The sequence below is a fragment of the Mustela nigripes genome, chromosome 14 (assembly GCF_022355385.1).
Source record: "Mustela nigripes isolate SB6536 chromosome 14, MUSNIG.SB6536, whole genome shotgun sequence".
In the NCBI taxonomy this organism is placed as follows: domain Eukaryota; kingdom Metazoa; phylum Chordata; class Mammalia; order Carnivora; family Mustelidae; genus Mustela; species Mustela nigripes.
The window spans coordinates 33,707,649-33,723,012 of NC_081570.1; the positions used below are offsets into that span (position 1 = coordinate 33,707,649).

General features: G+C 47.3%; 1 protein-coding gene across 2 annotated transcripts in view; it reads left to right on the forward strand.

Moving 5' to 3' along the window:
• Positions 1-15,364, forward strand: part of KDM4A (lysine demethylase 4A) — a 45,188-nt gene that overhangs the window by 2,105 nt on the left and 27,719 nt on the right. For both annotated transcript variants that reach the window (XM_059374446.1, XM_059374447.1), the window contains exons 2-11: positions 1,079-1,255; positions 1,893-2,068; positions 4,536-4,650; positions 6,359-6,552; positions 9,065-9,114; positions 9,877-9,980; positions 10,375-10,512; positions 11,198-11,445; positions 12,284-12,483; positions 13,501-13,877. In XM_059374446.1, the coding sequence (XP_059230429.1) occupies positions 1,118-1,255; positions 1,893-2,068; positions 4,536-4,650; positions 6,359-6,552; positions 9,065-9,114; positions 9,877-9,980; positions 10,375-10,512; positions 11,198-11,445; positions 12,284-12,483; positions 13,501-13,877 (1,740 nt within the window). In that variant the 5' untranslated portion in view covers positions 1,079-1,117. The remainder of the gene's footprint in view (positions 1-1,078; positions 1,256-1,892; positions 2,069-4,535; positions 4,651-6,358; positions 6,553-9,064; positions 9,115-9,876; positions 9,981-10,374; positions 10,513-11,197; positions 11,446-12,283; positions 12,484-13,500; positions 13,878-15,364) is intronic.

A 15,364-nucleotide genomic window follows, 5' to 3' on the forward strand; every position in this document is an offset into this window, starting at 1 on the left:
CCCCCCCCCCCCCGTTGTTTTTTAAACCTAGTTGTTTAAAAAATAAATAAATAAATCTGGTTGTAATACATTAACACCCTCCCTCCCCAACTCAAGCAATTATCAAAGGTGAATAGGGAGGAACTTGAAAGATAGGAGTAAAAGAGGGGCAGGGCAGCTGTAGAATTGTTAAATGGGACCAATAATTTAGTAACAAATTTTAGCTGAAACAGTGTCTCCCTTTAAGTGAGATTTGATTACATACAATTTTGATACATTGAATTCTTTTTTCTTTCTTTCTTTTTTTTTTTTTTTTTAAGATTTTATTTACTTATTTGGCACACAGAACCACAGCCAGAGAGGGAACACAAGCAGGGGAAATGGGAGAGGGACAATTAGGCTTCCCGCTAAGCAAGGAGCTAAGCAGGGAGCCGGATGTGGGGCACAATCCCAGCCTGGGATCATGACCTGAGCTGAAGGCAGATGCTTAACGACTGAGCCACCCAGGTGCCCCAATACATTGAATTCTTTTAAGCAGAGCCTTTTCTATTTGTATTCTTGTTCACTTAAATAACCTACCTGGAGGCAGATTCCAGCTGTGAGGTCTTAATGCTTCTTCAGGATTTCTACACCTTTTACTGTTTCAGCACTGACATTCCCAGCATTTTTTTTCTTTCTTTCTCAAGTTTTATTTAAATTCCAGTCAGCTAACGTAGAGTGTAATATTAGTTTCAGGTGTAGAATTTAGTGATTCATCACTTATTTACAACACCCAGTGTTCACAACAAGTGCCCTGCCTCCTTAATATTCATCCCTCATTTACCCATCCCCCTTGACATTCCCAGCATTTAGTTCTAATTACATTCTGTGTTCTTTTTTTTTTTTAATAAAGATTTTACTTATTTATTTGACAGAGATTACAAGTAGGCAGAGAGGCAGGCAGAGAGAGGAGGGAAAGCAGGCTCCCTGCTGAGCAGAGAGCCCCATGTGGGGCTCCATCCCAGGACTCTGGGATCATGACCTGAGAGGAAGGCAGAGGCTTTAACCCACTGAGCCACCCAGGCGCCCCACATTCTATGTTTTTAATGTGTTTCTTCAGGTTCCTGTCTGACCAAAGTGACCTCAGAAAGGAGGGAAGATGGCTTCTGAATCTGAAGCTCTGAATCCCAGTGCTCGGATAATGACCTTTTACCCAACCATGGAGGAGTTCCGGAACTTCAGTCGATACATGGCCTACATTGAGTCCCAAGGAGCTCATCGGGCTGGGCTGGCCAAGGTGAGAATGGGTGGGGTGATTCTACATGGGTTTTATGACAGGGCAGCAGGAATTTTTCCTAAATGGGGAATGAAAGCCAGTCAGGATGCCCAGTATATACTGTCCTGTTTGCAAGTTAATTCCTTTCGTTAACATCTGAAGCAACTTTCAGGTAGGAGGAGAGCTGCTTGGCATCTCTAAAGGGAAGTAAAGAGCCAGTGTCCCAGGGCCAGGTGCTGTGTTGCTTCCATCCGCATGATGGAGATGGGTGCATTAGTGGTTTTACCTGTCACCAAGGGCTTAGACCTTCCAACTTCTCTTGTTCTCATTTCAGTCCCATCCAGCAGCCCGAGAGCAAGTTGGTTCTTCATGTGCACTTTCTGTTAAGATTAAGAGAGAATCAACTCTTCAGCCTTCTGTCTTGGTGTCTGGATAAGATGCTGAGCTGAGAATGAGTATTACTTACCTTTGGTCATTGCAACGAGGCAGCTAGTTGGTGGCCAAACTAGATCAGGGCTAGCACATCCGTGTAACTTGCTGTGTTAAATCAGAGTCACTTTATAGTAAAATCGGCTGGTTGGATAGCAGTCCACCCACATCCTGGACTGTGAGCAGCTTGCCAGCTTTCTGATCTCTTTGTTTCTTGTGTTCCCTACAGGTTGTTCCTCCAAAGGAGTGGAAGCCACGAGCATCCTATGATGATATTGATGATCTGGTCATTCCTGCCCCCATCCAGCAGCTGGTGACGGGGCAGTCTGGCCTCTTCACTCAGTACAACATACAGAAGAAAGCCATGACTGTTCGTGAGTTCCGAAAGATAGCCAATAGTGATAAGTGAGTGAAAACCTGTCTCTTCTTACCCTTCATAGGATCTAGGAGTTAACATCTCATCCTCATAGCTTTCTCCTAACTGCTGCTGTGCCACTGAAGGGCCGTGTGCTCAGCCCTAGCTCTGTCTCCCCTTCTGCTCCTTTTATGGAAGTGTCCTTACTATTCTCAGTACTGCGTCACATTCTAAATGCATCCATATTCTTACCTAAAGTAATACCACTGTTCTTCCCGCAGAAGTGGGATCATTCTCTGACCTTGGTAAGTTGCAGAGTTGCAAAAGACAAAGTTGGGAGTTGGTTCAAAAGGAGTTTTTGCCAGGTGTGTTGATAACACCTACTTATCGAAAGCTGGCCCTTGTAGTTTCTTCTCTTCCTTCTTGGGTGCTTCTGTCTTTTATCATGCTCAAACTCCTCACCACCCGTCCAGCCGCTGTCTCCTTTATGTTTGGACATAACAAAGTGTGAATAAACTGCCATGCTGGTTGTTACTTTCTTTGCCTGCCTTCATCATCCATACATCCTTATCTCTCTTAGACGTGCCTTTGTATAAGCCCTCTGTTTTCCCGGGTATCTTCTCTGTTGTTTTGAATATTTAGCTTTCATTCAATCTCAGATTTACAGAAAATGATTTTGTGGTTCCCTCTTGAGCCCATGATGCTGCTGCTTTTTTTTTTTTTTTAAAGATTTTTTTTTTTTATTTGACAGAGGGAGATCACAAGTAGGCAGAGAGGCAGGCAGAGAGAGAGGAGGAAGCAGGCTCCCTGCCGAGCAGAGAGCCCGATGTGGGACTCCATCCCAGGACCCTGAGATCATGACCTGAGCCGAAGGCAGCGGCTTAACCCACTGAGCCACCCAGGCGCCCGATGCTGCTTCTTAATCCTCTTTCTTGGACTTTCTCCTTTCCTATGTTACTCCTTAATTTTGAGTGTCCACAAGAGATTCCTTCCTTTTTTCTTGCTTTTTTTTTTTTCTGTGCCTTTTTGATCTGTACACATCTTGATTTCAGCCAGTCAGATATGTTAGATTGTGTCTTTGCTGTGAACGAGCCCAGAGCTGGATGTGTGTCTTGGCAGTCTTCACACTTCCGAGGGCACTACTTCGTGGCTTTACAATCGCGCTCTCTCACGTCAGATCTTGTTCTGTTTCTGTGCTTTGCCACCTTTTCCTTTGACTTATCACAATTCAAAATGTGGTTTTCTAGTTCTGTTGACAGCTTAACTCTTTGAACATCTGTATCGCTGACCAACCTGCTGTTGAAAGAGTGAATTTATGTAAGAGCATGTTGAAGAAGTGTGAGGAGCTCTGCAGATGAAAGGCCGTGCCATCCTTTATGTCTGGTTTTTAGCTATGTGCTGGGGCTGGGCTCACCTACCTTCTGGCTCATGGGGCTCCGCCAGAGGCCTCAGCCTCTTGTGTCTGGTTTCTCCTGTCAACATATGGGAGGCCTTTTATTTCAGGCCTCTTTTTCAATTAGCAAGTCCTGTGTCTTTCCCCTTCATCTGAAATGCAACAAATCCTTACCCTTGATTGCTATGTGCATGGTCAGCCAGCTTTAAGAAAACCCAGCAGGTAAAAATCTGAATTTATAAAGCAGATCAGTTGGAGGTGGAAGAGTTTGAAATATTTCAAAGGGCATTTAAGAGTCCTAAACTTCATTATTCTGTAGGCTGACATTAAATTGTAAGGCCCTATTTAAAGTAAGATTTTTTCCCATTCATTCCATTGTCTCCCCACAGTCTGTTTTGGGTCTTCACTTCCACTATATCCATTCCTATTTTTTTGCCATTGGAGTTACAATGTGCATTTTCAGATACCTATTTGATTTACACATTATTTTTTGTTAATTTGCTGTGTAATAATTTTTGAGTGTTTTGAATTTTTAAAAGATTTTTCGGAGTAAATTCTTAGAAGGTGATAATTGAGCTAAAGAATAGACATATTTAATGCTTTCATAGAGGCATACATACAGACAGCTACGTGTGTGAGTACATACGTAAAAATATATTTTTCTCTCTTTTTAAAGCATCTTATTTTTTTAAGATTTTGTTTGTTTTTATTTATTTGACAGAGAGAGAGCAAGAGAGAAAGAGAGAGTGAGCACATGTGCACGTGGCACATGCACAGGCAGGGAGAGCAGCAGGCAGAGGGAGAGATAGACTCCTCGAGGAGCAGAGAACCTGATTCTGGGCTTTATCCCAGGGCTCTGGGATCATGACCTGAGCTGAAGGCAGAGGCCTAACTGACCGAGTGACCCAGGCACCCAAAATACTTTTTAAGAAAATAATAAAACAATACTTTGTTTTTAGGTATGATTATTTGTTGAGTTAGCCACTGCATTGGGTGCTGGAAGTGTTAGTCTTATTCGTCTGAAATACCTTGTCCCTAGAACAGGGGATTGTGTCTTGTGCTGTTCATAGTGCCTAAAGAATTTAGTCCTGGTAAGTGATTAATACTTTGTTTACTTTTGAAAGGTACTGTACCCCACGCTATAGTGAGTTTGAAGAGCTTGAACGGAAATACTGGAAAAATCTCACGTTCAATCCCCCAATCTATGGTGCAGATGTGAATGGCACTCTCTATGAAAAGGTGAGACTCACTGGAAACAGCAGCGGTTTTGTGATTTAATACCATTTTAGAAAACATTTTTTTTTTAAAGACTTTATTTGCTTGAGAGAGAGAGAGAGTGAGGAGGAGAGAGTATGAGAGGGGAGAGAGAGTCAGAGGGAGAAGCAGACTCCCTGCCGAGCAGGGATCCCGATATGGGACTCCATTCTGGGACTCCAGGATCATGACCTGAGCAGAAGGCAGTCACTCAACCAACTGAGCCACCCAGGCGCCCCAATTTTTTTTTAGGTGCCCAAATTTAATACCATTTTTATCTGCCTAGCACATAGTAGGCACCTAAAAGCTGCTTTCTGAATGAGTGGCTTTGCAAAGAACCCTCCTCGAAGGGCTGATGGGCGGTGCTTACTTAATTGTGGGTATTTTTGCATGTGACTGAATTTTATTTCTCTCACTCTACATGTGAATTGGGCAATGTGGTGTTCTTTGCAAGGGCTGTTAGAATAGTCTGTGGGTGGTAGCTGATGAGTTCTTTAAAGGGTGGGATCACAGTTAATGAAAACAGGGGAGAGGCTGTGTGGTTCCCGCAGAAAAAAGATCACTGACTAATCTAGTGAAAGGGGTGGATATTTATTTAAGAGGAGAAAGGTATTTAGATTTTCAGAACCCTCAAACAAGATTCCTTGTTTTTTTTTTTTTTTTTTTAAGATTTTATTTATTTATTTGACACAGAGAGAGCTAGAGAGGGAATACAAGCAAGGGGGACTGGGAGAGGGAAAAGAGGCCTCCAGCTGAGTAGGGAGCTTGATACGGGGCTGGATCCCAGGACCCCAGGATCATGACCTGAGCAGAAGGCAGGTGCTTAACATCTGAGCCACCCAGGCGTCCCCCAAACAAGATTCTTTAGCAGAAGCAATTATAACAAAATGCATTGGATTGGGGTGTAGTGTTTTTCGCATAAAGAACAGCCTTAGATAACAGTCTTAGGAAGGAATATTTGGGATGGTTTTTGGATGATTAAAAAATCTGTAGGGTGTTGGAGGGATTATCACTCAGATTAATTTAATGTTTTTGTAAATTATTGGAAGGAAGGGATTTAAATAGATCTCAAGTATTTTTATGGCAATTTTTTGAGTGATGGAAAGTGAAACTTACAGATGTAAATGGCAGGCAGATACTATGAAGGTCTGGGACGGCGAGGTACAAAAGCTGGGCACGATAATCCAGAAGGGATTTATGAGAGGTGGGCTCCTAGCAGACTATTACAGTTTAGGAAAAGTATTCAGGTGACACTGTAGACTTTTTACGGAAGACACTGCCCAGTAGAAATTGGGGTTAAAGAGTCAGAAATTGGGATAGTTAATTACCATGTTGTATTTTTGGTAGCGTTAAGAGTTCTTTCCTATTTTGATGTAAGTTTCTTTAGCTTCAGATCAAACTCCTCCTCCTGGGGTTAAGAACAGGCTGGCTGTTCCCTTCGGATTCGTCTTTCATATCCTGGTTTCCTTTACCAAGTGGTATTTGGCTTTTGGAGGTCTAATTGCGTCCGTTCCAGTGGTGGCTGTGAAGAGTGAGTGAGGGGGGCTGTGGTTTTGGGGTCGAGGCTGTTTTCACATTATTTCACATCTTTCATTAGAGGTGACAGGTCACCATGGCCTCTTCTGTGATTTGTAGGTTAAGAGCCTTAGTTTATTTTTACTATGATTGCCCACAGCTGTGATTTTCTTTGCAGCATGTAGATGAGTGGAATATCGGCCGACTGAAAACAATCCTGGACCTGGTGGAGAAGGAGAGTGGGATCACCATCGAGGGTGTGAACACCCCGTACCTATACTTTGGCATGTGGAAGACCTCCTTTGCCTGGCACACCGAAGACATGGACCTCTACAGCATCAACTACTTGCACTTCGGAGAGCCGAAGTCCTGGTAAAGCTGGGCTGCCCTTGGCTCTGGGGCTTCTCGGGCCACCACAGGCCTCTCAGCTCTTGTGTGCCTACACAGTACCTCGGGATCTGGTTAAAAGGCAGATTTTGCTTCAGGAGGCCTGGCCTAGGACTAGCATTTGACATTGTCACCAGGTGTTTCAGCCAGGGGTTGCTGTTGGAGTCTGGTGCTCAGACCGGTCTGTGAAGAGCAGGGCTCTAGGTGGCAGGGCGTTTAATACCCCTGTGTGAACAGCTAAGTTGGCTGAGTTACTGAGAGTCCCACAGGCTCTTCCAGGCTCTCCCACTGTGATTTATTTTTCTGATCAGGCCTGAGGAATTTCTTAGAGGCAGGCTTCTTCTTTTTTTTTTTTTTTTTAAAGATTTTATTTATTTATTTGACAGAGAGAGATCACAAGTAGGCAGAGAGAGAGAGAGGAGGAAGCAGGCTCTCTGCTGAGCAGAGAGCCCGATGCGGGACTCGATCCCAGGACCCTGAGATCATGACCTGAGCCGAAGGCAGCGGCTTAACCCACTGAGCCACCCAGGCGCCCCGAGGCAGGCTTCTAAGACTCGAGGCACTCCTTCAGGTGACAGAAAGCTTTTTTTTCCTCATGGAAAAAAATACTTGTTGAGTAGCACTGTGTGCTTAACCCTGAGAGGGGATGCAAGGCTTCTCAGCGTATGCTTCCTGTTCTCCAGGATGTTCTCAGTCTAGTTGGGGAGATAAAGATCTGTTCTCTCCTTTCTCCCTGTGCTGACCCATCTCTCAGTCCCAGCATTTTAGTGAAGGTGCTTTGTTGGACAGTACTGACCAAAATAGATGAGGCATCCATCCTCACAAGTAGGAGACTGAACGTGTGAGGAAATAGTAATATACTGAAAGAAGTTCTGACGGGTGCTCTAGGTCCGCATAGGAAGGGTACGTGAACATGGGGTGGGTATTGGAGAAGGCTTCCCTGGGAGAGGTGACAACGAAGCTGAGCCCTAACATGAGGAGGCCTAGCTGACTGGGAAGATGGCGGGTTTGGGGCAGGGAAGACTGAGGAGAGCGTGTCCAGGCAGTTGGAACAACACATACAGGGAGCCTAAGTTGTGAGAGCACGATGTCTTCACAAACCAGAGGAAGTCCGTTGTGCAGGTGCTTCATATTAGGAGGGAAGAGCGAGGAGGCTGGCAGGGACACCATGGGCTAGGTCACGAGGAGTCGTGCAAACTGCATCTTCATTTCCTTTGCCAGCATCTTCAGCTGTCTCTTTTTCTCAGAGGTTTCCTTTCTTTTTTCAGATGCTTTCCAGTTTCTAATCTCGGTGGGGGCAACCTTCTGAGCTTCTGTTCACCTCCTAACTGCTGTCGCATTTCTTTTCTTAGATGGCTAGACTTCTAGAATCTGTATGTGTTGCTTTTGTGTCTTTTGCCTTTCTAGTCCTAAATTCCCTGAGGTTGGATTTTCATTATTCTGTAGAGAGATTTTCTGGTTATTACACGTGCTCTTTAGGTCATTGGAAGAGGGACCTCCAGAGACTTCTGGTCAACGTTGCCTGATGGTCCCAAGGTCCTTTGGATGACCAGCATTTTCTGCTACTCCCCATCTGTTTCATAATGAAATTATTTGGGATGAGACATTTCTGTTGGGGAATGATCTTTAGAGTCAATTATGAAGGTTAAAGTAGACTTACTATGAGTTTCAGAATATAAAGTTTTAACAGTGTTGCGAAAATTTGAAGTGTTTACGTGGTTTCTCTCTCTTTTTTTAATCAGGGCACCTGGGTGGCTCAGTTAAGTGTTGTTTTTTTTTTTTTTAATGAGGAACAATTTCTGTGGCATCTCACTACCCTGCAGGGTGGAGGAGTCATTAATTATTGGGTAACTAGTGTAGCTGTTACAGAGATGAAGGGAAAAATGGGCTCAGCAGCATCTATAGGGCTTGGTCTGTGGTATCAAATCCCATTTTCACCTTGTTTTCCATTCCTCCTCTATCCTGTCCCAGTTAGGCCTTTTTAGGCTATGCCAGGAGCACTTAATGCTATCCTTTTAAAGAAAAAAAAAATCTAAAAAAATATTTTATTTGACAGAGAGCGAGAGAGGGAATACAAGGAGGGGGAGAGGGAGAATTAAGCTTCCCACCAAGCAGGGAGTCCGATGCTGGGCTCGATCCTGGGATCATGACCTGAGCCAAAGGCAGACACTTAATGACCGAACCACCCAGGCGCCCCCCAAATTTTTATTTCTTGAACATTATAAAGGAGAGTAACGCTGATTACATACCATAAATTCTGGCTCTTGTCTTGGTAAAATGAAGGAACATAAGAGAAACAAATTCACTCGAACTTACTTGTGGGCTCCTCCCTCCTGTCCCCCAGTAGTTTAATAAATCATTCTCTAGACTCCTTTCTAGTTTTTGTGGTTGGGAAGTTGAAAAATCTGGTATTTCGAGCTGTTTTGAGAATGGGAAAGAGTTCCTTACCTCCTGTAGTGTCCTCTGCTCAGCATCTGATGCTTCTCTGTGATTGCAGGTACTCTGTTCCCCCAGAGCATGGAAAGCGGTTGGAGCGCCTTGCCAAAGGTACTGTGACTCCTCCCTGTGCTGGGTCAGACCTCCCCATGTGCTGTGCTCATTGTTCTAAAGTGTCCGTTCTCTGGTCAGATGCTTATGTTGTCCTTTCTTAGGCCTGTGTGTAGGGGGTGAGCTGGACTGCCAGATTGGTCACCCCAGCAGAGCAATTAAAATCGGAAACTTCCTCCATTTGTCCTGGGAGGGGACTAAGTAATTCTTTTTTTTTTTTTTTTTTTTTTGATCGCTAAGTAAGTAATTCCTAGTCTTTGCCTCAGTTTTATCAGGCATGGGTTTATTTGACCAGACATTGTATACCATGCATATTGGGTCTTATTCTGCTGTCGGAAATCCAGATGTGAAAATTCAGTTTTTGTGCTTTTGTTCAAGTGGATTTTAATAGGTTTGTATCTCCAGAGAGCCTGTTTCTGGAGAGCTTGGGTGATCTGCACTGTGGATGTGTTACTAACGAAAGATTGAGGGATTCAGGTTAACAGAGGAAGTTCTAAACAGTTTGAAGGCTTTGTATAAGAACAGGGGAGCTTGGGTGATCTCCGTCTCCCAAACAGAATTTGATTACCCACGTAACAGCTTGCATGGGAGAGAGCCTAGGGGCTCACTGTAGAATCTTAGGATTGGCCTGAAGTTAGAAGGATCTGTGGTGATTTTATCCTCCTCCTCATCTGGATGAGATGCCCAAGGGTGCAGCATCTCTAGGGTTGAAGAGCTGGCGTGGAGCAGTGTCTTAACCTGAGCCCATGTTCCTTGCAACAGGTTTCTTCCCTGGAAGTGCTCAAAGCTGCGAGGCTTTTCTCCGCCATAAGATGACCTTGATTTCCCCTTTAATGCTGAAGAAATATGGAATTCCCTTTGACAAGGTGAGCTGATTTTACATACAGAAGTCCTTCGTCTTACCCTTTCTGGTCTGTTTCCCCAAGGGGCTTTAATCTAGCTCATCCTTCTGCACCAGGCATGGGCCAGAGCTAACCTATATAGCAGTACTTTGATACATGAGGATGTTAAAGGTGGAGGTACTGCAGCTTCCCAGTGCCCGAGCAGAGTCTGGTCCCCTTGAACACTGTTGATTTGGAGGAATGGTCACTTACAGTGATGGGGGTGGATATGATAGGGCTTTGCATTTTACAAAGGCCCCTGGTAGTTCTAGGACTTTCCCTGGGTTACTTAGCGAAGCTCGCGGCGCTGGAGGTCAGATGTCCAGCTGGGTAGACTTCAGCCATTTGTTGCGGCTGCTTCAAGTCTGTTCTTGTTCAGGTCACTCAAGAAGCTGGAGAATTCATGATCACTTTCCCGTATGGTTACCATGCCGGCTTTAACCATGGCTTCAACTGTGCGGAGTCCACCAATTTTGCTACCCGGCGGTGGATTGAATATGGCAAGCAAGCGGTGCTGGTAAGTCTGTCTGGTTTTTTTCTGTAACGCCGTACCCAAAAACGTCCGGTGAGCAAATTCTTGTTAGCTACACTGGCTGGCGATTAGAACGTTCTTTGAACTGCCGGAATTCAGAAACGGAGTGACAGGAATGGGCAGAAGTGCCCCCATATTGTGTTCGTCTAGAATTGTAAAAAGTTCAGCTTTGGGGCACCTCAAGTGAGAGGTTTCCATGCTTACCTCCACTGAGCTTGAAAACCACACCCGCACACACTGGTGCTTCTTGCTTTGGCCACTGTGGGTTTTCTCTGAGAAGTTCTTTGGGTTAGGGAAGCAGGCAGGGCTAGACATCTCACTGGGTGCACCTGCCCCTGTGGGCCTGGCTGGGCTAGAGTGCGGACAGAAGGCGGGCGTCCGCCTTCCCGGGCGTGAGTGCGGAGCTTCGTTGTGGTGTTTTTCTGTGCAGCCTGGCAAAGGGCGTGGGTGGGCACACCCCAGCGCCGCTCATTCCTGCCTGCTCTTTCCCTGCTTCCCCCCCATGCTCGAAGGTTCCGCCAGGCCAGTCCGCTCTCAGCTGTGAGTGCTAGTAGTTTGGCTTTAAATGGGCTTGTATCTTTATTTCACTTGGGGGAAGGAGATGGGATATGGGGTCGTGGGGAAGCCGTTAAAGCGTGCTGACTGGAGCTCTCCTGGTTCCGTGGGACAGTGCTCCTGTAGGAAGGACATGGTGAAGATCTCCATGGACGTGTTTGTGAGGAAGTTCCAGCCGGAAAGGTACAAGCTTTGGAAAGCTGGGAAGGACAGCACAGTTATCGACCATACTCTGCCCACGCCAGAAGCAGCCGAGTTCCTTAAGGAGAGTGAACTGCCCCCAAGAGCCAGAAACGAGGAATGTCCAGAGGAAGATGACATGGAAGGGCTTGAGGATGGAGAGGAGGGTGACTTAAAGAGAAGGTAACCCGGCGGCCCTCTGGGCCCAGCTGTTTGAGGGAGAGGTGCTTGGGCAGCTTCTGTAACCTGTTGAGAAGCTGTTTCTAAGTGGGGTGTTGGAGCCTCAGCTGAGGGAATTTTTATTCTTGGTAAAGAATCTAGAATCCTCAGAACAAGGGCATTCAGGCTCTTCCTTAACAGCCATCACCCAGGAATGACCACATCTGTATGTGGACCTGTAATTGGCTGGAGTGAAGGTCACATACAAAGAGAACGTGGCTCCCTTTGAGCCAGAAAAGTCATTTTCTCATTGCCACCTGAGACTTTTTTTTTTTTTAAATTTATCGTCTTAAATAGGCTCCATGCCCAGCTCGAACTCACCATCTCGAGATTGAGTCGCATGCTCTGCTGACTGAGCCATACAGGTGCCCTGTATGGAGAATGTCGTGGCTGGAATGGGACCCACAGGGGCTGGGGGGTGGCGGGATTGAGGTTGGCCAGTGTCCTCGTTGTCTGAGCGGGAGGATCTGTCTTCTGCCTTGAGCCACACGGGGAAGAAAGGAGGACTGGTTACAGGGTAGCTGTTGTAGGCCCGAGCTCTGCCAGGTACTCGGCATACCTCATAAGCCTCACATCCAACCTCTGAGGGGGCTGGGGTTGTTCCTGTTTCCCACTGGATAAGATAGGCTGGGAGAGGTGAAGTCCCTCGTCTCTCCCACAGACGAGAGGTGGGACTCAAGTGTGAGGCGCAGTGGACAGGCTCTGGCCGGTCACTCATTTTGGGTCGTGTGTGATGTGGGTGAATGTATGTGGATGTGACTGTGTTTGTGGGCCCTTCAGAAGTGTGCTCTCTTCCTCACAGCCTCGCCAAACATCGTATAGGGACCAAGAGGCACCGGGTTTGTCTTGAAATACCGCAGGAGGTGAGTCAGAGTGAGCTTTTCCCCAAGGAGGAGCTGAGTTCCGGACAGTACGATGTGGCGGAGTGCCAGGCTGCCCTCGCTCCCGTGAGGCCCACCCACAGCTCCGTGCGGCAAGTCGAGGATGCTCTTCCCTTCCCAGGTCTGTTGGCTGTGATGTTTTCCCCACAACGTCACTGGGGTCTGTTGTGGGTTAGATACCATGTTGTGTTCAGGGTCACAGGTATTGGGGGAGATGGGTCTGTGGGCAGAGAGTGGTAGTGGAGTGTGAGAATGGCTGTGAGGAGCCCTTTGGAGAGGGGCATGCTGGGTGGAAGGTAGGAGAAGTACTGCCTCCTTCTGCCTGATGAGGGGTCGGGGAGACACTGAAGTCGGGGAAGTGACCCAACTCTTAGGAGAGATGTTGGAGTTTTCCAGGCAGGCAGAGAGTCGGGGCACCCAAAGGGGAGTAGGCAGGGGTGCCAGCATGGAGGTCTGAAACCACATGAGCTTTTAGGGGAGCTGGTAGTGATTTCCTGTAACTGGATTACAGGGGTGGGAAGGGTAGAAGACAGTGGTGCTAGCAGGAGATGGGGCTGGAGAAGTAGGAATGAGACGGTGAGGGGATTGGCTGCCATCTTAGAGTTTGTTCTCCGTGGGGCTTGAGGGACTACTTGGATTTTAGGAAGGAAGTGGTGTGGACAGCCGCTCTACCCGCTGGGATGGTGGTTGGGGGGGCTTGGGTGAGCCTCGGGTGAGGCTTGACGGATCTGTACGGAGGCTGCCTTGGTGCACCTGCTGGGAGCCAGGCCCTGGGACCCGGCTACCTCTGTTCAGCACTTGCTCTAGCTTGGGGTCACCAGGCCTGCTGCGTTCAGGCCTTGGTTCCTGCAGATGACTTCTGAGGGTCTGTTGTGTGCCAGGCTGTGCTCCATAGTAGACACAGAACCCTGGAGATAGGTGGTAGGCTGCCTATACTCCACAGGACAAACCTGGAGGCCCGGTGTGGCTGACCAGTCGGTCCTAGATCACACAGTGACCCTGCAGGTGGCCGAGCCCGAATCGGAAGCTGCGCCGTACTCGCTGCCTGTGTTTCTCTGTGCTTTGCCCCCTTTGCTTTTCATTGGCTTCAGATGTGCATGGGGAAGTTGTCTCTGGCCAACGTGCATGTGTGTTTCAGATTATTCTGACTCCTCTGAAGTCAAATTTGAAGAGCTTAAAAATGTCAAACTAGAAGAGGAGGATGAGGAGGAAGAAGAGGAACAAGAAGCAGCTGCCTTGGATCTTTCTGTGAATCCTGCTTCTCTAGGGGGACGCCTTGTCCTCTCAGGTTCGAAAAAGAAATCATCTTCTAGCCTGGGCTCCGGTTCTTCTCGGGATTCTATTTCTTCCGATTCAGAAACCAGTGAGCCTCTGTCCTGCCGAGCCCAAGGGCAGTCGGGAGTTCTCACTGTGCACAGCTATGCCAAAGGGGATGGCAGGGTCACCGTGGGAGAGCCCTGCACAAGGAAGAAAGGGGGCGCCACCGGAAGTATCAGCGAGCGGGAGCTGACAGAGGTAAGGGCTCTGGGCAATGCTCCCTGGCTGGCATCCTGTGGAGGAGGGCGTCTGCTGGGGGCATGGGGGTGCTTGCTGCAGGTATCCAAGATGGCAGGAGAGAGCATCAGAATGGGCCTCCAGTCTGCAGTGTCAAACAGAAAGCCGGGTGGCACTGGTTCACTTCCACTTTGTTCTTTGCTGGGAGTTCCTTTTCTCTTGCCCCTGTGTGACTGTTCCAGAGAATCCAGGCGTCTTAATGACAACAGATCTCCAGGTGTTGGACACACCTGCCGACCCCACCTGCTCTAGAGGCATGAGGGTTAGAGTGGCAGTGGTTGCAGTCCTGTGCAGGCTGTGGGTGGGGATGCAATGGCTTTTCGTACCTGAAAATTCAAGGTTTTTTTTTCCTTAAAATCTCGACAGCCTTGTAGCCACCCATGGGAGTTCTCCCCCGCCCCGCCCCATATATTCTTCATCTCCCAGTACAACAGTATTGATGGAGCATCTTTTCGGAGGCCAGGATGAATTCCCAAAGCCATGAATGTGAATGTTCAGGCTTTCTTCTAGAACATGCTGTCACCAAAAGCTGTTTTGTGTAAAAAGGCTCTCTGGAACTGAGTGGGACATAACAGCCGTGTTGAATGCAACCAGATTCACGCCTACCCAAGTGACCTGTTCTTACTCGCCAGCCTCACAGCTTATGGGTCAAGTTGTAGCCTTGAGTGGGGCTGGGGTGGGGTTGGAGTCCGTGCAGAAAAGTTTTAGTTATTCCCCATTTTCTTACCTTTCCCTTTGAAAAATTGGTCTTTGACAAGTTTTTATTATGAGATGTTTTGAAAGTCTGTGCAAATGGAGAACCATCCCCAGCCCCTCATGTATACTCATCTCTGGATGTTAGCATTCGACCTGTTGGCTTTCTCTGTTTTTGGCTGAAATACTAACCCCGAACCCGTGGTAAAGTTCTTCCAAGTAGAGGATGGTTGTGGTTGGTTTGTCCCTTGTCTTTCTTTTCTGCCTTCCCTCAGTCCCAGGGCTCAGTTTCTGTAGATGTCCTTTCCCACCGCACGTCCCTCCTTTCGTCTGGCAGGGCAGGCCGCTGAGCTGAGGACCGTGTTTCCTCCTTCTCGTTGCCTCTCGTGGCTGCTGTCTGCTCTCCTGCGGCAGCTTCCACAAGAGGTGGCTTCCCACCTTGGACACCGGAACCCCTTATGGTCCCTGATGCTACATCTGAGCCATTCCTCTTCGCAAAGCTCTTGGGTCCTCATTGACTCTGCTGTCACGCTGTAGGTCACACGGTCCTCGAGCAGTATCCCCCTGACTTTCTTGCTTCTGGTTCTAGTCACAACCACAGAAGCAGCTAACGATAGCAGAGGGTTACTATATGCTAAATACTTTCTCCATATGGTTTAGACTGTATGTTACTGGTAAGTTAATCTTACCACAGAGGCAAGTTGTCTATGTGTGTTTGGTGGGAGGAGCCAACAAGTAATTCCCATCTTTTTTCC